The sequence below is a fragment of the Seriola aureovittata genome, chromosome 22 (assembly GCF_021018895.1).
Source record: "Seriola aureovittata isolate HTS-2021-v1 ecotype China chromosome 22, ASM2101889v1, whole genome shotgun sequence".
NCBI classification, from domain to species: domain Eukaryota; kingdom Metazoa; phylum Chordata; class Actinopteri; order Carangiformes; family Carangidae; genus Seriola; species Seriola aureovittata.
In genome coordinates, this window is record NC_079385.1 from 16,726,043 (window position 1) to 16,749,532 (window position 23,490).

General features: G+C 42.5%; 1 protein-coding gene across 1 annotated transcript in view; it reads left to right on the forward strand.

The window, feature by feature from the left end:
* The window catches only part of pawr (PRKC, apoptosis, WT1, regulator), a 62,599-nt gene continuing 39,109 nt past the window's right edge, over nucleotides 1-23,490 (forward strand). The window contains exons 1-2 of the mRNA XM_056367877.1: nucleotides 1-153; nucleotides 448-1,148. Coding sequence (XP_056223852.1) covers nucleotides 582-1,148 — 567 coding nt within the window. The 5' untranslated portion in view covers nucleotides 1-153; nucleotides 448-581. The remainder of the gene's footprint in view (nucleotides 154-447; nucleotides 1,149-23,490) is intronic.

The window sequence follows — 23,490 nt, forward strand, 5'->3', positions numbered from 1 at the left end:
AGTCGTGTGTTGTCGGACCAAGCCGGTGTGCCAGAGGGCAGTGCGAGCGCAGCGGCTCTCAGCGCTCGAGACAAGCACCATTCATCTGACCGCGGGCACACACCTGGTCGGGACCGAGGAGAACAGTTTAACCACGGAAACAGCTCCGCACAGGTGAGTTTCCACCTGAATTTAAACTTCTACTTTCCTCTCGTCAACTTTTGCAAACCCTGAGTTTCTTGTATGGGAGAAAAAGTCCCCAGACGTTACCAGAAAGTTGCAAGTTTTGCGCATTGAAGTAGCAAACATTAAGAACCCGGTACTTTTTATTTATTGACGTCATGTACGTAAACAACTACGACATGAAAAAAAGTCTCTAGGTTTTGAAAAAAAAAAGAGCAAGAAAAGACAGTTTAAAGTTTTATTTGTCGTGAGGCTGACTTTATTTTTCCTGATACCTGTCAACAGCACCCGGGTTAATCACTTAAGGAATGTGGTGCCATTAGGACGGGAGCCGAGAGCTGAAAGTTCATATCAACTTCAACTTTTAACTTAATTTTCACCAACTTGGTGTGAAAGGAGGGACTTATCAAGAAGGGATCATGGCCACAGGCGGATTTAAGTCAAACGCTACGACAGACTTTCTGGAGGAATGGAAGGCAAAACGGGAGAAAATGAGAGCCAAAATGCTGGGGGACATTGCCGCAGCGACCGGTGCTCCCTTGGGCTCCGGTAACACAAACAGCAGCAGCCGCCACGCCGCTCCGCCGGGCACCGAGCTCACCAACAACGGAAACCCGGAGCGAAGCGCCTCCTCTGGGAACTGCCTCCCCTCCTCCTACTCGGTGGCTCGGTCCTCCTCCGGCACGGTTCTAAAGAGACCCGAGGAGGAAACGCACCACCCTGCCTCTCACCCTCCTGCACCCACTTCCACCCCGGTGAGCAACCTGAAGAAGGCCCCGCCTCAGACGGAGAAGGCTCAGTGCGCTTCCCCGGACTCCAGCCCCATGGCTTGCAATGACAGCGACAAGGAAAGTCCATCACCCAGCAAGGGCAAGGAGAAGAAGAGCACCGGCCCCAGCGCCAGGAAGGGGAAAGGACAGATAGAGAAGAGGAAGTTGAGGGAAAAGAGGAGATCAACAGGTGTTGTCAGCATACCATCCAATGAGGTGAGTGAGTCCATGCTTTATGTTTAACGCGATGTGATGGCATGTTAAGTGAATCCCCTGCAGGGAAAGCGCTTCTTCTCTTAGCTGTCACCTCCACGGGGGAAGTCAGAGGTCACTTAAGATACAGAACCGGATTAACCTCATGAGGAAAAGTGGCTGTTTTTGCTGCTCAGGGTTTGGAGTCGGGGCTTGTTCATCCTGCTGCTACAAAGTGGGACAATATGGAGGTCCATGCTGGGATGGAGGAGGCTGTCAAAGCTTGTGTAAAGGGCAAGAGTTTTCTACCTTTGCTGCATGTAAAGTCTCAACACACCTCAGAGGCTGCAACCAGAACATGGCCAGACCGATTCTGAGTTTTTCAGGCCAATATTGATTCTGATATTTGAGATTTCAACCAACAGTCATTTTCATTTTCGATCAACCTTTCTATAGTTTTTTTTTTTATTATTAATAATTAAGTTGTTTAGTCTGTATATTGTCACAGGAATGGGACAAAGGTTTGTGATAAACTTCCAGAGCCTATTGTGACGTCTTCAAGCTGCTTGTTCTGTCCAACCAACAGTCCATAATCCAAATGTTTTAACTTTAAAACAGTTTAAAACGTAGAAAAACACATTTAGGAAGCTGAAACTATTGAGTCTTTGAATTTTTTAACTTAATAAATGACTTAAATTACTAATCGAATAAAATATCAAAACTGTAAACACCAAATGTAACACCAACAAAAGCTATAATAGTTACAGTTGGAACGAGAAGAATCCAAAATAAACAAAACTGAGCTAGGGAAAACATTAAAAGAAGTAGTATGTGGTGTGGACGAGCCTGTATTACGAACAATGAATTTGTTTGTTTGTTTTTTTTAGTTAAAATAGTCAAATAGTCTCCTGGCATGTCTGTCCTGCAACTTCCTGTTCTTATCAGCTGATGTTTACATATCAGCAATACATTTTGTGATAAGCTGACTTCAGCTCATAAAGCTGGTCAGAACAGAATTAGTGGGCATGCTGCTGAATAGTTGTGGTCGCAGAAAACTATGATCCACATTCAGCAGGGTTATAAAACCACAGCCAGTGTGCATTCATTTAAAACAGTGGACCAGTTTTCTATTAAATACCAAATCCACAAGGAGTTGAAGAGGTTAGGTCAGTTCTTATTGTGCAAAGTGACGGGTTATTTGTACAGGGCTTCCTTGAATTAGTTATTGTTGTACTTCAGTGTCATATCTGATATGAATGTCTGTTTACTGATGTCATTTGGAAGTTTTTCTCCTTTTGTATCTTTTATGTTTTACATTTTCCCTGGTTTTAATGCTTTTTAACATCTTTTGTCCATGTTCTCACTTTAACACATTATCTCTTGGTTTCTGTGTGTGTGTGTGTGTGTGTGTGTGTGTGTGTGTGTGTGTTGTAGGTCCATAAAGTGTTGTGGGTCCATGAATAATTCAAATCAAACAACAGCACTTGTTTTCCAAAAGTCTCCAAATTCCTCCCATACATGTGTCTGGTTTAATCGACCCTCTGGAGCGATAGAAATGAAAGCAGCTCTCAGATGTTGGAGAGAAAAAGGGAAGGAGGGAGGGGGGGGTAGCGGCTGGTGGTGGAGAGTGTGTGTGTGTGTGTGTGGTGTGGTGTGTGTGTGTGTATTGGACAGCGGTGTTGGGGCATTCATTGTTATTGAATTTAAATCATGTCAGACTCTTGCCTAATTCCTGTGGTGCAGACACATGCAGGAACTCTGATACGAAGCCGTGCCAGCCGAGTGCTGTGAGTGTGTGCGCTCACTTACACACTTTCAAAACCAAACGATTTATCCAAAAATACTTGGAATACGTGTTCTTTTCATTAAGGTGATAGTGTAAGTGGTAGTGAGATATGCCTTTAGTAGTGGTCCATAACCACCCTGTTTCCCGTATATACACACACACACACACACACACACACACACACACACACACACACACCCACACCACATTTGAGCTCAGTGCCCTCGGGGCAGCACAACTTGGAGTTTGACCAGTTTGTCAGTTGGTGCTCCACATCCTGTTATTAGGTGCTCAGCAGTGCTGAGCAAAGCCGTTTGAAAACTGGTCACAAGCCAGGCGGTAATGCGGGGCTTCAGCACTCCGGGCTGTGCCAGATATGTTAGATCGAGCCCATAGGCGGCTGATTGTGTTGTAAAGTGGGCGAACGCACTATTACTGGGGGGGGTTGGGGTTGGGGTTGGGGGGGTGGGGGGTGGGAGGGGATGTGATGAGGTGGTAAGCTGAGGCAGACAGAAAGAACTGGAGGTCTCTGATCCCAACTGGAGTTAGTACAGTTTGTAGAACCCCCCCCCGCAGTCAGAGCGTTATCTGTGAGACACACTGAGTATGTTTACATGCCCACCAGTTTCCTGAGCTCATTTGTCTCTCAGTCGTGTGTTTGTTCCTGTAAACATTTCAGCAACTAAACCTGGTTTTAAGAAACCTGAATCTGCTGGTTAAGAGTCTCCTGAGAGGTAGCTGTCCTACATTATTGACAATCGGAGGCAGAAGCTTGATCCTGAAAGCCAGAAACTAAATCAAGTTTATCTTCAGCTACAGATGTTACTCAGTTGCTACAGATGTGACAGAACTCACATAATAATAATAACGACCAGGTTTCTCCATGTTTTTATTTATCAAAACCAGGACAAGACTGTGAACATAGTCGGGGACAGAATTCATAAATAACAACTTGGAGTTTGCTGTCTGAACACTTTGACGCTTTGATAGTCCCCTGGGTGTCATGCTTGATGTCAGCGAGGTCATACAGTTACTAGCTAATGCGGTCTTTCATGACCTCCGTTTGGCGGCGTCATCACAATTATGCAAATGCCTCAATGGAAAAGTGAAAGTTTTTAGTATTTTGGCCATGACTTCTGTTGGAAGAAGACGTGGTATTTTATGTCACTCGCTCGTCTTTACAGCCTGTTTTATTTGCAGTTGTATTTTATGATGTACATCTTTTTTTTCTCTTTTTGTTTGTTGAAATTCAGCGCTAACAAAAGCTCATTTACAGCTCCATTAAATCACTTCGAAGCCGCAGCCAGTAAAATGTCAGAAATTGTGAAAAGTGGCCATCACTTTCCAGCCCATATTATTATTTTCAAATAGTTTGTTTTGCCTGACCGACAACAGCACCCCAAGACATCATGATTCAATGATCGTGTCATGATATCCTCTTGTGATATTTTCAGGATGAAGCTGTTTCTCAGAAGGACTTTGAACTTTCCCCTTTGACAAGAAATGTTAATCACTCTATCACACCCAAGGCTCTGGCGGCTCAATGGCCACTCGACCCCTGTGGTTGTTGGGCCGTCGCCCAGTTTGTTCATGGTAAATTACATATATTTAATATACAGCGATTTTAAATCTGACCTAAAATTAATAATAAAGATTTCAGTTGTTGTATTGATGCACTATTCCCCCCATAGACAAAATTAAGAGCTATGAAAAACAGTTTCATGCTTTTACTGGATTAATGTGATGTTTATTCTTCCTCCCTTTTCTGACACATGCTATCCGTAACTGCTGATGTGTCCAAGCCTCAAGATACTTTATTGTTTTTACACCTCACACTTGAACATTTAAAACTAGCCACCAGCAGCAACTAACACTAAATAACAGCTCACGGTTTCTAATCCGACTTTAATGATGGAGGCTTTATCTCTCAGATCTCATGGGCCCGGAGATCCTGCAAGGAATCAAAGAGAGACATAAAAATACCAGAACTGGCAACGCAGCAGATATACACATATATTCCTGATGTCAGATGTTTCCCTTTCTCCTCCTGGTGCATATATATAAAGGCCCAAACTATGCAAATGAAGACTCGCTCACACAAGCTCCCTTTGTGACGTGAATATGAGTGGACAGGTGTGAATAGAGATGCCTGGGATTATCTCCCCGCTCGTTCTGTGCAGAATAATAGCTGCTGAGCGGGATTTCAGAGCATCTGGGGAACCCAATCTTCTGCCTGTTGAGGTTATAATGGCCTGATAAAAGCTCCCTGCTTTACTGGAGAAAAGACACTTTTTTTGCGCAGCATCAATCAGTGCGACCTCCTGCGTTCCGGGAAGGTGTCTCCTTTCTCTCGCCCTGCTCGCCGCCTCAGACTGGAGGGCATTGTTGTTGATGCTGACCTTTGACCTGCTCACGACATGCTTATGCAACAGAGGAATGTGGAAACTAGTGTGTGTGTGTGTGTGTGTGTGTGTGTGTGTGTGTGTGTGTGTTGAGCATCTCTGTGAGGGTCATTTTCTCTCAAAGGTTTCAGGGTTGTGATGTAAGTGTGTTTCCTGTTGGTCACGCCGCACGCGGTCCGATGGTGATTCATGTCGTTCATTGTGTAGCTTTTTATGACCTCAGTGAGTTATGAGGCTGTAGCCAGACACTCACACTGCCAGGGGAGTGTAAACTTTGTTTCATGTGGATGGCTGGATCTACCCCACAGAGGCTGCTGCTGCTGAGTGTGGACCCAACCAGCACCCCCACCCCCACCCCCACCCCCACCCCCACCCCCACCCCCACCCCGCAACAGCTATTTGCCCGCAGCGTCACCGAAGAGGTCAATGGGTTCAACTTGTGATACTGTGCCGAGCGCTAACACGCCGTTGACAGGAGAACATGGCAGACAAGAGGGTCCTTGTTTAACCCGATCCTTTGTGAATCCAGGTGGTTGTTAATGTGTTTTTATGTTTTATACAAACACATCTCAACCTCTTAAACATCACTGTCCCCACTGGTAAAGCACTTGGCACAAACTCTTGTTTTACAGCCAGACTTTGCTCAAACCCACAGAACTTTATTTTGAAAATTGTAGTTAAGATCACAGAGTTTCCAAAGTGCGTCAGCAATATAAAACTGTATGAAATTATTTATTGGACTGGTGTCGCCATAAAGAAGCTTGAAAGAGTTTTGCATTTAGATATTTCACTTAGTTTAAAATTCATGTACTGTAGCTTCAAAGAAGAGCTGGAACAAGCTGATAAAGACTTATAAATGTCAGAAAGTGTGAAAAATGATTATTTTAACATCCTTGAGGGAGCAAAACAAGGGGAAACAAGTTGTTTTTTTCAACTTGCACTTAAATTTCACACTTTTTTTGCCTTTTATTTGTTACATGAGGACAAAAAAGTCCCCCGGTTTTTTTAAATTTTTTTATGCTCTGCTACATTAAAGCTTAATTTTCATTTTGGACATTTTACGTACACATTGCCCTTTTCCAGGGGCAAAGGATGTACTGTAAATGAGTGTGTAGTGCAATCTGTCTCATATCAAATGAGACTATGCATCATTGAGTCCTGGCGTCAACTCTTTCATCTGAACGACATTAATCAGCAAATGCCTTAAATTCAAACGCCCCTTCCTTGTTTATGCCCCAGATTTGTTTCTGCTCCATTTTATTCTGTGCTGAAGTTCAGTGGAGGGTGAAGTTGTATGTTTGGATGCTGAGAGCAGCTGGAGAGAGAGATAGCATGGTATGATACTGGTTTTAATGAAATTGAGACTAATATGTCTTTTTGTTGCTTCTCCAACATTGAGACATTGGGTTGATATTACAGCAGGTCCTTCAAGGCCATTCTTGAGTATGCAGTAGATTAGTGGCATATTTATTATCTTTCTTCTTTTTATCTTTCTCTCCTAATATCTAGAGTTGATGTGTTTCTTTCTGTCAATTGTCTTAAGGTGGATGCCACTTTTACTGTTTTCTTAGCTTATTTAAGGTATCCATTTGCTGATGCTACATAGCTAATATTAGCATTGAGAGCTGTTTATTTACCAGTCTAGAAGAAACATTGCGAGTTCAGCACCAAATGTCATTCCTTTACTCGCCAACAGCTGTCTCCAGCGGTGGAAAGCAACCCTTTTGTTTTGCTTTTATTTCTATCACTTCTTTTCTTCTGCTGAAGTTAGCATGCTAACCAGCTAGCCCCGGCTCATCTGGGACCGCGTTGTCACTTTCCGATACCGAGTCACTGTAGCCTCCAGGCTGCCCTGAAGAAGTGGCGCCGTTCAGACGACGTAGTCTAACCTCTTGTCTTGTAAATACAACGATGGCTGAAGCTCTTGCCAAGACTGATAAGTAAAACAGCTGTTAATGATAACTCTGGCGTTGTAGCGATAGCAAACCTTATAAATAGCTATTTTTAAAAAATTGTATGAAACCAGCTGGGAACCCTCTAAATTGTGAATTTTATGAATCACTACACTTAGAAATCCTACAGTAGTTTGATTGTCATAGACGCTCAATTCACAGCTGTGCACAAGAATGCAAGAATGTTAATTTGCATGGGGTGGAGCGTGTTTCACTTTTTGTTGAAACCTTCTCCAAACAAGGTCACATCATCACAGTAAATACCACAGGGGTTTTATCATGGACTTAGGTAAGAAAGGAGCTATTTAGGCAGGGTGTTTTGTTTCCTTCTTTTCACTTGTTGGTTGAACAACAGGAATGCTGAACTCTTTAATTAAAACATGTGTTTCTCCAAGTGAAGTTTCCCAAGCCAGAAGCACCAGCAGTGTTCCCAAGAACATTTTTGTTTGGTTGACTTATTGGAATGAACTCTGGATTGTTTACGAGGGCCGCTGTCACTGGAATTGTTTCAAAGGGGTGACTAATAGAAAAAAGAAAAGAAAAAAATCCCAGAAGAGCTGTTCTGTGAGATTTAAGGGAATTCCGAAGGAGGAGGAAGAGGAGGGAAAGAAAGAGGAAGTGTTGCCCCCCCCGCCTTCTCCACTGGGGCACCTGGGGGGTCTCTCAGCACCTCATAAAATACACAGCACACTTGTAATGGGCCGCGGCACGTGGTTTTGTTCAGTTTGTAGGATTGTTACGTAAACTTCGGTTCTCATTAAAGTGACCTCTGACGAGCTGTCAGACGGCATCAGATCACCTGATTAGAGCTGAAGAGGCTGTGAGAGGGTGTTGTCAAGGGCTGGGTGTCGAACCTCCGCACCTTTTTTTTTGTATGAATTAAAATGTGTCCATGACATCGAGTGTCAAGAAATGTCACAATGTGGACCTGATCAGATTTCGTTGACAGCATTGTTGTTGGATTTAAACCAAGAAAAACTGTCAAGAGAAAACTGTCACTTAAAAATGTCGACAGTCACAGACACTAAAACATTTGTGGAAAAGTTATTCTGATGTTTGTTTGATTTGGTATCGTAGTACTATTGAACGCTTAGGTATTAGAGTTTCTGTATTGCAGCACCACTTGTTTTGTTTGATATTTACTGTGGGGGTTCTTCAAAGTTCAAAGTCTTTTCTGGGTCACTGCTCTTTAGTTATGTCTGTTCAGGAGCAGACTGTAGATTATTACTGAAGAACGACACACAGCAGAACGCAACGTTGTGCAAAACCTGCGCTGTCCCCCCGAGCGCCGGCGCTGGATGAACACACCATCGTGAACATGTGAGGCCTGCAGGCCGAGCTGCTCCGTGCGCTCTCCTGCCTCAACAGTTAGGAGCTAGGTTGGTTAGCTAGTTAGTTAGGAGTAATATAGTCAAACAGCCACTAAAAACTCAACTGTTTGCAGAGGCGGATTCCTGACAGGGAAGCGTCTGTACTTCACCTGAGACATTACTCACTTCCCTGCTACTGCCTGAGTGACACAATTGCTGTCATCGTGGCTAATCTTTAACTCCTGAGTGTGTGCAGACCCAAGTTTGGCATCAGTAAACTCTCATTGTATGGAGAAAAAAAAGGTCCTAAGTAGAGCAGAAAGGATCGATCATGGGGAATTTGCAGCAGTCACACATTGTGAGGCCTCGTTGAATAAACTGGTTAAACCCAGTGTGCAACGTAACCCATGTAAATATTTAACTAAATCCACTTTGACTGTTTTCTCTGCAGGCGCAAAACAATGTCAGAGTGAAAAGCCTCGTCCTTGTCTGACCCTGGACTCAGGCCATTGTTTTGCCCTGAAAATTCACGTCAAATTTTACACCTTCTTTTGTTTTTTTAATTTAAGTTCATTTACACATTTTCTGTCATAATTGCCTCTCTGGTTATTAACTTCCTCATTAACAGCATTCACACTGAGAACATTAACACGATCTTGTGCGTGTGTTGTGATAACTGACAAATTTACAGTTTGAGATTTTAATCCTTATAGTTTACGGAGCCACTCAGAGATAAGTGATGATCGGTTTCATGGAAATAAATCTCCCACTGTTGTGTGTTTTTTTTTTTGTTTTTTTGGGGGGGGGGACTTTCTGTGCCCAGCCGCTGGGCGTCCTGCGAGTGTGACAGCACACAGACGTACACAAACACACTCAGCAGGGAGGGTGTTAAATAAGAGAGTTGTGGATTAGAGGGGTGAGCGAGTGTGTTGCGATTTTGTGTCTCTCTAACGTGTAACCTATTTGTCGGACATTCCTGTGTGTTTGCTGACGGCCGAGGGGGAATTTGTGAGTCAGCCCTAATCAGGCCACTCTGCATGATTAGGCATTTGGGAGCCTGTCTGTTTGTATTCATTAAATCAGAATTACTTAGAGACCCCAGCCTCCCTTCTCCCATTCTATTTTAGATTCTGGTACATATTTGGTTTGCCTGTTTCTGGCTCGTCTGAATGCCGGCGTCTCTGCTCTGCATTGGTGCAAGAATTCAGATCTTGTAGAAACTTTAAAGAATAAGAAATAACAAAAATCTTCCTCTTACAAATGAAAAGTTGAATTCTCAGGCAACAAAATCTACTCTTTCTCAATTCATTTTTTTTGCGAAGGTCCGGTATTGTCGCTAATGTTAGCTAATGTCAAGTTTTGTTGACTTGTGCTACTGTTACACCACTTTTCAAGTATGTCACAAATAAACATGAAGAAGACTTTGAAGTGACTGACTCAAAGGAATCTTGGGAAATTTACCACATATCGTCACAGTGGCCGTTGCTCAGTCAAAGTTACGTCGTCTGGTTTTAAGAAGAAAGTCAAAGGATGAGTCACGTATAACCCCTGCATTATAAAGTATATAAGTATTAGCACTAAAATATACTTAAAAAACTTTATTTATAGAGTCTTTTTCAAAAGATTGTTCCATAGTGCTGCACATCGGAAAACATTCAACAAAACAAATCATAAAAATGAAGTAGATAAAGTATGAAACTGAAAGATGGCTCCATTCAGAGTTAAGATATTGATTAATGGCTGGGTGCTTTAATGCCAGGTGGTCCAGCTGGTGCCTTAATCTAAAGCAATAAATCCTAATTTATGAGGTTACCTTATTTGTAGGTTTTTTTTTTTGTAAAGTTACTAGTCACCACATCTGATACATCTGCAAATTCCCATCATCAAACTTAATCATAAATGTCATATCAGGAATTCAGTAACAAGATCTACTAACTTCAAAGGTTCCATAAAAAGAGCTGCTGATGTTGTTTTATGGCATTTAAAGGTTTGAAAATATGACCTTTGATAAAAGTGTCCAGACTGAGTCAGAAGGTATATATCAATTCAGTTCAGTGTTGATTTTTCCCAGCTGGGAAGTCAGGTGTGCAGGCAGGTTTATAAAAAAACAAAACAAAACCACAGACTTATAATAAAAACAAAGAGCCACATAAAACATCAAATGTCCAACATGCTAAAATGTTACACGTTTAATAAAGGAGTAAACTGGACGATGCACCAGAGTGACACAAGATTAAATGTAAGGATATAGTAGCACCTCCAGCAAGCAAGCTGTTTTCCAATGCCAGGACACAGAAAAATAAGGCATCAACTCTGTAGGTTTAGTCGAAATCTGACAATTGTGTCTCAAATATCAATTTACATTTAAACCATTTTGAGCATTTGATCCAAATCAGACTCGTTCTGTCTGAGATACGACCTGAGATTTCATGTCTGATGCAGTTTGCTGTCGCAGCCCTGCTCACTCTGCCGTTTTATTATGTGAGGGACAATAAGCCTCAGTTATGTTTGTATGAGTGAATGCACACTAACAGACTGATTTTTGTCTGCAGTCTAACAGGTTTCACGCAGCCGCTTCTGTGTGTTATGTCACCGGGGATCGGGCTCAGGACTATATTCTCTCCGATAAGCATCGCTGCTATCAGGCGAGCTGGGTTTACACATGTAGCCCGACCTGCACTTGAGGAATGATGAACAAACACAATTTCCTCCTGTTTCAGTCGGGAGGGAAAGGGAAAGACTCAGACGGAGGAATGTTGGCTTCACAGGATGATGTTTTTGAGTCTCGCCAGTGTTTTGTTTGGCGATTTTCACTTCTCATTTCTTACTTAATTTTCACAAACACAAACTGAACTTAACTAACTAACTAAAAAATTTCAATACTTACTCTTGGCACATGTGTTGCCCCTTAACAAAAACAAATAGGGTTTATTGGAACAAGGTACATCAGGATTTATGTGGTAATTTAGGTTGAAGTGAAAGTATTTTCAACACCAGCGGATTGATTTAATTTTCCACTTTAGACAGACGCTCCTGAATATTTGACAGATACGGAGGATTTTTTTTTTTTTTTTTTTTTCCCGTGGCTGTTTGAAAAATTGCACATGGGCCACAAAAAAAAAAAAAAGTCGTACATCAAAAGGACACAGTATTGAAAACACAGCTCAGTGAAACAGCCCAGGAATGCAGTTGAACCCCTGAAATCGAATAAATATGTGGCTCTGAACTGCCAAACGCACAAAGCCTTGATCTTTAAGCCTTTCTCCCCAACAAAGGAGCCTGAAACCTGCTTCGGTCGTGAGAAGGGCCTACCTGTTTGAAAGCTCATTCCTTGAAGCTCGAGTGTCTTTCTGTTTGTGCATGTACTCGTATACGTGTGTGTGTGTGTGTGTGTGTGTGTGTGTGTATATGTTGTCTTTACCACTTGTGCCACTTTTACACCACAGCACTGGAGGGAGTGATCTTGCACTATGCCACCCACAAAGTCCCTTGTTTTCTCATTCCAGCTCCGTCTTGCTGGACTTTGCTGGAAATGACATCTGGCACTTTTGTTTTGAGGCGCTGTTGTGTAATACAAGTGTGTGTCGTACATGTGTGCGTTAATTTCCATTCTGTGATACCATCTCTGCAGTTTTCAGTACATCTTTATTTATCTCTATGAGGGCAAATGTGCGTGGCAGATGGCAGTAAACAACGGAAACAAAACAAAAATACAACCAAATAAGACATTTACAAAGTGTATTTGGTTTTTCCAGCGAGTACTGTTGAGATGCTTCTCTGTTTTCCCACAGCAGAACACGTCACCTGAAGTAAACACGCCTCCGCTAACCTTCAGGAAACGTGTAACAAACTTTTCTGAACTTTGTGAATAAGTGAGGCTCCTGTTTACACCATCATCTCATTTAATTAAATTGATCAGAAAAATGAAATGTCATTATAATCTGTCATACTCAGGAGATAGCAGTAATTGACCGCTCACGTCGAACCTTTGCTTTAGCGGTAATTAATCAAAACAGCACATCAGGAAATGCCAGGAAAAACAGAACCACAAACTTCATTTTACATGACTCACCATTTCTGCTAATTAATGTCTTGGGTGAAACCTGCATGTATAAATAAATAAATAAATAAGGGTTTTTAAAGGCATAAAAAAACTGTGAAATAAAAGCTATGAATTTACATTTACTTTTATATGAAATGAAATACTGGCGATTTCTAGAAACACCTGCATTTTATAGTATTACATCATTTATATGGAGGAAACCTGACAACTGCTAATTGTTCGGGGAAATCCAAGTATAGTTATAAATAGTTTTAGTATAGTTTCTGCCAAAGCATTTCCTTTGCCAGCTGGTGGTTAGAAACACATGTGGTAGAACCTGTTGCACCTGTTGCTCCTTCCAGTCCTTCTCATCATGATTGAGGCTGACACGTCGTCACTGTTTAATTGATTTATTTTGGATAGATGAACTGAACACAGCTCCACTGACACAGGTTTGATCACTATCAGGCAGCCACGTGTGAATGTGGATGTTGTCTTATAACAGCGGCCTGTAACTTGGTGAATTACTACATTTAAACCAACCTTCACATGAGTTTTCAGACTTTTTTTGCTAGCATATAATTATCACTCAAAAAGTTGAGTTCTTGCATCGTATTTGGGTTAAAAACTAAACTGTATAAAAATCTGAAACACCAGAGATTGACGAACTGAAATCTCTTGAACACGTTTGTTGGCAAAAGCTGCACAAAAGCAATTAACAGGTAAAATCTTTTACATATAACAGTGTTTCTGGGCAGGATTTAAAGTGAGATAGAGTAATTTTTATCTCCGTCTAACTGGAAAATAATATGAACTTTATAGGCAACTTTAAAAGCATTTATGATGTATTGGCCACAGATTGGAAACTTGATTGTGACCCTTGAGCTCTGCCCTCATTACACCTGTTAGCTCTGATGCTAAATGACGAGTCATAAGTGTCTGAAATCTTAATTAACTTGGACCAGTGCAGTGTGTGATGTCAGACCCAGCTTATCAGTGAACTATAGCCACAGTAGTGAGACTGACGCGTCACGTGGAGATATGAACATGTAGAGCAAACACTGTTCTTTAGCAACGTGTACACAAATACAACAACAACCGGAGCCAAGATGTCAAGTCATGATGTTGTTGACAGGCACACCCTGTTAGTGGACACCCGCACTGTACAGTGCAAACAGTATCAGGACAATGGTTTGGTTTCGCTTGTATGCTCCTATACATCAGCACGCTAGAATTCAAACAACACAATAATAGTTGCAGGGCGGTTCACATCCATGTTAAGTCGACTGTGACCTTTTAGTCACAAAATTTTAAGACATTATCTCTCAGTCAGGTTTTCAATTTCATTGTATTGGGACAAACAGCTGAATCTCTTTGACCCTTCCACGTCCGTCACCTGACCGAAATCCAACTAATTATGTGTTTTCCCTGCGAAAACCAACCAAAATGATAAAGAAGTGAATTTTGCTGCAGTGTTTTCATGGCAGAGCAGCAGCAGGGAGGCTGCAGAGTGTCTGCTGAAGTCTGTGGGTCGGACTCTTCAGCCAGATGTTGACTTTGACATCAAATACAAAATCAGCTTTATTCAAGTTCATGTCAGCGTGACACATGTAGACTATTGTCTGCCGAGTTTTCTGTCAGATTCATTAACCTCTGTTGTGTTTTTCTTTTCGTTTTGCTTCACATGTTGTTGTGAATAACGTCTCTGATCTGATGGGTGTTAACCCAGCATCACCTTCATAATGAGGTCATCGGAGGTTATTGTCCCAGAACGCCCTTCATGTTGTCGGCAACTTGCAGGTTCAAACAAACTTGTGGTGTTTAGGAATGCAGACAGACAGACTGATAATAAATAATAAATCCTGTTTTTCTTTTTTTTGAAAGTGGAACGTGTTTCAAATCGCATGGCTGAAAACATCTATCGCCACTACATCACACAAGCTCACGCTCCGCCCTCCGCGCTGATGGCTTCTGACACCCAATGGATTAATTTAAGATGCCTCTCGTGATCAGAGGAGGAAGGTCAAGGCACCGAGCAGAAACTAGACGCTGATTTGTGTTTACTCTGATCTCTGACCTTCACACGTTCACCTTCGCACAGCCGTCACCAATTCTTTTGCTCTGACTAATTGTCGTGATGATTTGAAGACTAGTATCAGCGAATCTGCCTTGGCTTTTCTGGTACTTTCTTGGAGATGACACGAGCATGAGGAGCTCTCAGGGTTTGCATGTTACAGACAGAGCATGTCATTTTCTGTTTGTCTCCTCGGGGTCTGATCACTCCACACTGTAAACTGTAGCTCCTCACAGCAATATGGGGTGTTATATACTTTTTATTTATTCTCTGTGTGTGTGCTGTTTTTCTTTCTTTCTTTTTTTTTCTACCTGTTGCCGTCTGGCCACAAAACTGTGTCCAAACCAGCGAGAGAGAGAGTTGAACAGACAGATGCAGACATGCCTTCGTGTTCAGAGAAAGAGAAGCCGAGCGGTAATTTTTAGCGTAGCCCTCTCTCCTCAGCGGGTATTAACCTTTGCCTGTGGTGCTGACGGCCTCCTAAAAGATTCATAGCTACCGAAACTTCTCAGTTCAGCGTGACAGATTGGATTTTCATCACAAGCCACCCTTGGTTGATTGTATGCTTTGCTTTCTGCCGTACGTCATGAATCCCTCTCTTCCACCTCCAGCTCCTTGTTTGTATTTTTGTCTGGTTCCTCTCTTTCTGAATTTCATCTTTCATCTGGTATTTGGCCTGTGGCCTGTGGAGGCATGTAGTTTATTTTCCTTTTTTCCATTTGTTCTCTCCTTCCTCAGATATCTGCTCAAACAGCTCATTAGTAAATCAGTCCTCGAGCCTGTATGCATGCATGGTCGTTTGTTTGCATCCTGAGATTCCAGGCTGCAAACTCATAAGTAAACATGAGGTATAGCTGTGTGTGTGTGTGTGTGTGTGTGTGTGTGTGTGTGTGTGTGTGTGTGTGTGTGTGTGTGTGTGTGTGTGTGTGTTGTGTGTGTGTGTGTGTGTGTGTGTGTGTGTGTGGTGTGTGTGTGTGTGTGTGTGTGTGTGTGTGTGTGGCCTTTGTGCCCTCTCCTCTCTTCTTTCTTCTCATCTCTGTTTTTCCTCCATCCTCCCCTTTTCACCGTCGGTCCAGTAGCCAAATGTGGAGCTGTCCAGGGCACGATGAATGGGCCGGTGTCACCGGCTCTATCTGTCCACGGGGCTGGATTTATCTTCCTCGTGTCAGCCCGAAAGGTCACACAATCAAGTGCAAACAGTCGTCGCCACACCATTATCTAGAGGACGGAGAGGGAGTGTTGCGCGTCCTCCTGGGATTTCCTTTTTTTTTTTTTTTTTTTGAGATGTTACCGAGCGTAAACGGGGTGCTGCCGTCACAGCGGACAACAGGCATGACGGCTCCGCTAGGCACCGTGTCTACATCCATATTCACCTGCCTTATCATAAAGTGGAGCTACAGTGGAGAGAATCACGTAGCGGAGGCACTACAGACTGAGCTCCGTCTATTCATGATATTTCTGTGATTACTGTGACTCAAACACATCTTTTTTTTGTTGGACGAATCTGAAATATTTCAGTCCCTGTCTGCCATGTGGATTATATTTATTTTTATGTTTATTATGGATATCATTATTATTATTATTATAACAGGTTTGCTTGTACTGGTAATTCCTTGTTTGTGCGTATGCATGAAAAAAGTATGGCTTCGTCCTTACGGCCAGCGGCCCCTCGCAGTGACATGAGCAACTCTTCGCTTTAAACTTTCCTGTCTCTCTCTCACTGTCACTGTAATAAAGACAAAATGTCTAAAATAACTAATAATAAAAAAAAAGAAATTGTTCGATTTTGGTGGCTTGGTCAGAGCGATTTAAGAGTTTCGTCAGAGTTTTGTCTATGGTGAGAGACAGAGTGTGTGTGTGTGTGTGTGTGTATAGTCCCTGTAAGATATTGCCTTTTTAAAGAGCGAGTACGTCACCGAGAGAAATCTGGACTTAAAAGCATATGATCTGTTCTCTCTTATTTCTTTGGTGTCATTTTGTGTAAAACATCAAACACAGAGGCTCTTTGTGCGTCTCTGGCTCAGGGTAACATCAGCTTCAGCTGACACTTTATTCCATTTAAAGTTTCTACTGTGCAAAATTGCCCAGTACAACATTAAATAATGCCTTTCTGTGGATGACTGTCATATGACTAACACACTAGGTTCTTATTGAAAAGGACAAAAGGGCAGGAGGTGGTTATACTGGAAGAAAATAACCTCGGGTTTCTGTTGACTGGATCCATCTGATGTAGCCGGTGCAACATGTGAAATTGAATTTCTTATATTCAGCGCTGTTTTTCTCACAGTTGTGTGATCGTGGCAGGAATAGTTTTTACATACTGCATGATGTTGTACTCTAAAACCGCTCTTTCATTTCCAGACTCGTGTACTTGTGTCGTGTCTCGCCTGCGTCTTCAGTGACGCCGGTCAGGTGTAGAGCTGAACCAGGCTTTGACTTTTGAGACGAAAACAAAGTGTTGTGTGGTGTAACACAGGCTGTGCTGTTCGCTGCCGGTGGGGGACTTCAGGCTGAGCTTAGCTTGACTCATGGTCTGGTTTGGCGTCTGCCAACAGTCCAACACAATGGCCTCTGTACACAATAGTCCTGCCTCTGTCCTGCTGGAATGCAAAACATGCTTTAACAGTTTCCGATACTGTATATGTGAGTATTGTGTTACGCGACAGGCAGGCAAGGTGCACTCGACAACACGACCCCAACGTACAAACAAACACAGAGCCGGTACGACCCCGTCATGGCACACAATTCAAGATTATAGTGATTAATCTGGAAATTATGGACGGTATCAGTCAGCTGATGTTCATGTTAAGTCATTTTTGCACAGTTTCATATATTTATAAATAGGTCTCACTTGCTAATGAGGCCCTCTTTATTAATGACTTTATTAGTGGTTAATAAATCATTTACGACCAGCATGACGGCATGTTCTGCGGCTGGTGTTTATCATCCTCCAGCAGGACACTTCGTTCGTCTTTGTAGCTCTTCAGTTCATCAGGTAGACTCCTCCAATCCACCATTTGACCTCTGACCCCACTTGACCAAATTCCATGTATCCAACAGACTTTTGATATTAACGATGTATGTTTTTATTATTCACGTCTTGTCAACATGCTGGTTGCTCATTACAAAGTGAGAAACCTATGGTCCTTATTGTTAATGACATAACATTTATAAACTCAAAGCTCTTTAAAAACTTTCCAGAGCCTGGCAACCTAAAAGTCTTATTAACAACTCGTCTATAAATGATATAATAACCACAAGAGTAAATTAATTAGTTACAACTTATAATCCCTTTATAACAGGTTATTAGTAGTAGCATAATGGGACCATAACATGTTGTAAATGTTCCTGATTTGTATCATTGAGTATTGATTAACCTTATAGCCAGTTCTTGATATTCGCTTCCTCTGTACGTTTGTAATAAATGGTATTAATAAGGCTGGGTAATTAGTCTGATCAGTTATGGCCCAAGGCTGAACAAGAAGAGAAGAGTGCTAAAAAAGTTACAGAAAGGCCAAAGCAATTAGCATCAAGAACAAACCAAAAAATTAATGAATCAAAGAAGTAGAATGTCCCTTAAAACTTTTTCTGTAAGAGACCTTATTAAAATATCAGTTTTCATTAGTTTTAGGTCGAAAGGGGAAAAAAAAAGTTTTTAAACAGGAAGTGTTATCATGAGCGAGCAGTGCCTCTAAACTCAGTGCCTGGAAGCGGCGCTCCTCCGGGACCTGTGGCACATTCATGAACATTATAGAGTGATTATTGCAGCGGTCCTGAGAAACAACCACTCACATGCTGACTCTCAGGCTGATCCCCAGACTGTCTGTTCTCTCCATCTCTCCCAGAGGAAGAAAAAGGGAGGATCTTTTTCTTTTTTTTCATTTTTTTTTTACTCTGAAGTTGAGTATTGCTGCTGCTGAGTAACAAGCTCCTCTGAAATACCACGAGAACTAATCAGTTGTCACATGGCGGTCAGTTTCCTTAGCCGTCTTTGTCACCTGTCCACCCTCCTCCCATTCACTCAGGGTTAATGAGAGGCCTGTCGTCGCTCAGGGAAGTGTCCACCCTCCGCTTTGATGCTTCTCCTCCCTCCTCAAAGCGCCGTTTTCAGCGGGGATCCAGCATGTTCTTGCACGCAGGAGGGAGGAGGATGAAACTGCGAGGGAGGTTACGCAGCGGCATGCATCCCCGTCATGTATCTGTGACGCTGCTGCCTGCCTCGAAATCCTGGAGAATGATTTATAATGCCCTCAAGATCAGTTACATAATGTTACAGTGCTTGTGCTGTTGTGCAACCTCTTCCTTGCACAGTAGCCGTTTTCGATAGACCTCTGCCAGTCTTGCATCAGAGGGATGATTTATGGTTTTCACGCAGAAGTGTGAGTCACTGTCTGGATTATTATTTCCTGCAGGAATCAGAAATGTTGATGGACGTGTCTCGAGCGTTCGTCCAGGACCTGCTGTGTGCTTTTCTGGAGCAAGGGGCTTTCCATTAATCTGGCCGTGTTTTCCAGCCGGCTTCCTCATTTGCATGCAAAGCTCTGCCACTCTCTCTCCCTCTCTCTCTCTCTCTCTCTTCAAGCTCACAGCTCTCTTCTCAAGTGACGCTTCAAAGAACAGATAAAGAGCTTTACTGTTGAAAAATTAAGAGGGTACAATCAGCTGTCTGTGGTTGTATGTTACGTGGCAGGCGTCGTAACCGAATATGTCTGTTGTGTCACCAAGAAGGAGTCGCCTGTCACTGTTCAGACTGCAGAGTGAAAGTTCTGTGACAATGCAGCAGCTCTGTATCGTCACGAGCAACGGCTCAGTATATATGAAGGGAAATATAGTTCTTTCAGGATCTGTTTTTGCAATTAAGTTTAGGCTCAACCAGCTTGGGTTTGGCCTCAGGACATGCCTGAATGCACATTCTTTTGCTTTGCACTCTTTGTCTTCATCCCTTTCTCTTCCTCCCGGCGCCCCCCCCCCCCCCCCCCCCCCCCATGCCCTGATGAGCGGTTGGGTTTCTTCCAAGGATATCCATTATCGAAATACTGAACTAATTCCCCCACTCAATCTCTTGCTTTCCCTCTTTTTTCCCCTCTCTCTCTCTCCCTCCTCCTCCTCTCACATACTCACCAAATCCAACCCTGTTCTTTTCTCTCTCTCTCTCTCTCTCTTCTCTCTCTCTCTCTCTCTCTCTCTCTCTCTCTCTCTCTCTCTCTCTCTCTCTTTTTACTCTGCTGAGCAAGATAAGCCTCAGAGGGGCGCGGGGTCGTGGAAGGCTGTGGATTGACGGCGGTCGTTTCTGTCCAGTGCTGGAGAGAAACAGTTCTCTTGTCCAGACCTGCGGTATAATTTTCCCAGAGTCTCACGAGGAGAGTCCGCGTTCTCATGAATAAGGAACAGAGCTTTGCTCAGGGGAAGGGAGTTCACACTGACTCTCTCCCTCTCTCTGTTTTCTCACCTTAGACCTCCGGGCTGCTCCTGAAAGCCCCACGGAGTTTATTGCAAATTTCTGGGGTGATCCCCTCTGTGGGCTGGACTTAAGCAAAAGGAGCAGCGGGGAGGGGGGAACGTGCAGCTACAATAGAGCAACAAACACAACAGAGATGGGGGATTTTTGCGAAGGGGCTGTGTAGATCAGTCCTGATTTATGATAAGCCGATGTAGCATATACAAACCTTTTATTTAAAAGACTGTTATCCCCCTGCTGCTGTCATCACACACCTGTATGCTCCAGAGCAGTCATTCGTTTCCTCCTTGTGTTCCTTTTCTCCAGATTAAAGCAGGATCCAGAGCTTGAATAGCTCTTGGCGAACCCGGTAGCTTCTCTAATCTCACACCCACGCTGCTGGGGTTTTTTTTTTTAAGGAAAAGGGGAAAAACCTGGCAAATAACCACAAACACGGAGGCACACAGAGGGGGGCAGGCAGTGATAACCATCCACATCCTCTCTCTTATTTGAATATAAATACGGCGATGCAGCGATGCGTTGAAATGGCTATTTAGAGAGAGCTGGATGGGAATGGAAAAGGGAAATTTTATTGTTGCTCCAGGCTTGTCCACTGACTTTGTCTGTGCTGTTGCACCGGGTGGGGTGGAGTGGTGAGGAATGCACTAATCATGCAACTGCGCTGCCCTGCCCTGCCTTTGCCAGCTGCCCTGCCCTTTTGTCTGCACTTGGAAACCAAAACAAAGAAGAAAAAAACTTACCAGGGTTTTGACCATTTCTCTCTTTCTATATACACAGTCGCACAGTGACATAAAGGTGGAAAAGAGGCTGTGGGAGTGGGAAATGTTTATTGTCTTGGTCTTCCAGGAAGAGCTGAAGCCCCCCACCCCCACCCAACTTCCCATTCCTGTCTTCTTCTCTCGCTATGACGGGAATGTTGTGACACAATCAGTAATCCAGGCCGAGCTGTACCCCAGAGAACAATAGGTTGTATTCACAGTGTCCCTCAAACGCATCACCTGTCCTAAATTTTGTAGAACATCCTCAGATATCAGCATTGTTTAGTTTTGGCTGAGCTATGACATTAAGCTTTTCCTCCTGCATTATGCAAACAGAAGCTGGGTGTTTTGTAAGTCCTCTGTGTTTACTTTAAAAAAGGTATTTTAAGAGACAATAAATTCAACAGTTAAACTGTCTGCACAGGAGCTGCGTGCTTCACATAGCAGCAGAGATTTATTCTGAGCTGAAGCATTAAAACTTATTGTTTCCTAGAGCATGCTGTGCTCTACTTTCCTGCAGTAAAACTATACTGCTGCTCTGCTGTTCTGATGTAATATTGAAACCAGTTGCATTTTATAAGAAGAAAAAATAAATCTTGGACTGCACACGGTTTGATGGTTTGGCCCGAAGCTCAGTACATTTTTCATTAGGCTTATGTTATTTCCCTCCAGTGTATTTTTCAGATTATTTTCCATTTGGAAATCAGTGATTGACAGCAAAAAGGCAGACAGCAGAGTTTTGAGACAATTTCTGAATTTCTTGCTCAAGGCACCGTCATCAAAATGAATTTGGCTTTTATTCATTTAATTCATTTCTTGCAATAAGTTAATTATATTTACTTTGTTTTGTGTATTTTTTCATTAAGAAGTGATGAATTTTACATATTCATTCTTATCACTGCGTCTGGCTCAACTTCTAATTCTCCAACCTGTCGTAGAGTTTCTGGCTTTGATGAAAATAGACTTTAAAGGCACAATTCATCTTTTCTGATTAGTTATTCCGAAATGAACATAGTTGTGATCCATCAATCAGCTGCCTGCTGAGCTGATGCATTTAATCTTGTTATAATTGTTTAGACAGTTCCCTTTGCTTGTGTCAGGCAGTGTGGGGCCACAACTTGTAATTTATATGATTAAAACGTCAAAGATTGGCCTTTACACTGGATCTGGAGATAAAGCAGAAAGTGAAATTCAAAATTCACATCTGTTGTGTTTTCATAAGAGCTGTTCTTAAGTAAGCTAACAACTCATGTGGGTCAAACAACCAATCATCCCTGTCATCAAAGACTTAGAGAAGAAGAAAAACCATTGAATCAGTGTGTCGACTGGATAAGGAGATGTCATGTTTGGAGAAAGCACCAGTCAAAACACAAAAGCCCCTCAGATTGTTCCAGATGTCAAAGCAAACTGACAGCAGCCTCTGCATGACGATCAAAGCTCGGTGCGTCACATGCTGCGCCGGGTCCAGTTCCCCGTCCTCCTCTCAACACACCGTTACCAGCGTGTGTTGTGTTACAGCTCGGAAAGCGTCGGGTAACCGAGACCTCACTTCTGCCTCGGCCCCCGACTCGATGCACTGAGGTGATTAAAAGTTACGCAGCCCTCAAGATGATTAAGATCATTTTTTGGAGTGAAACTGCATTTAGCGTCTGTATCTCGAGCGTTTTGAAGGTTCTGGAGTTGAAGACATAATTTGAATAATCTATTGGCTGCACAAATGTTCTAGTTATTATGATTTTATAGTTGTTCTGGTGTGTAATCAGCAGCTCTTTTGTTTTCTCTCTCTAAATTTATCTCCTCTTTTTCTATTAGTAGAATATTTTCTCAAGTGTCTTTGGCACAAAAACGACCTGATTTATTATAGTGTTTTTTACTTTTGTTTCACTGGGAAAAATCCATGTTAAAGACATTTTGAATGCATCCTTGCTTGAAATTTGATCAGCATTATACTTATTTTTAAGTTTCGTTTTAAGACAACCACTCAGCTCAAAGTCACTAAACTTTACAATGCAGTAAATACGTCATTAAAGTGCTTTATCCAATAGGGCGAACTCTCTTTAAAAAGAAAGCAAGTCTACCTCTGATGTTTCCATATAGTCTATAATGTATTTAATGAAACAGCTGGCTTCCCAGTGCTGTGTTCACAGGGGTGTTGGCTGCATGTAGTGCAACATGTCCTGACAGGATGTGTGTGTGTGTGTGTGTGTGTTTTATAAGCAATAAAACACATCTACACCGTCTTACACTCCTTTTGTGTCTTAAACAAAAGGCCTCCACTAACTCCACAGAGGCAAACACCATAAAAGTATCAAATAACGTCTGATAACTCTGAGATGAGTTTAGTTTTAAAGCGCACTGAGGATCTAAGCTGCTTGTGTCTCACCTTCAAATTAAATCAGTAGGTTTAAGCAGCAACTTAATTTCAAGCTTCAAATCAAAGCCCTTACTTTAATTTCAGGTTAATGTGAGTTAAGTGGCTGGTGGTGCTAAAAGACAACAAATCACGACATGATAAGCATGGTTTCAAATTAAGAGGAATTACTTAACATATCAGGAGGTAGATGTCTTATTATTGTGTCTCTCT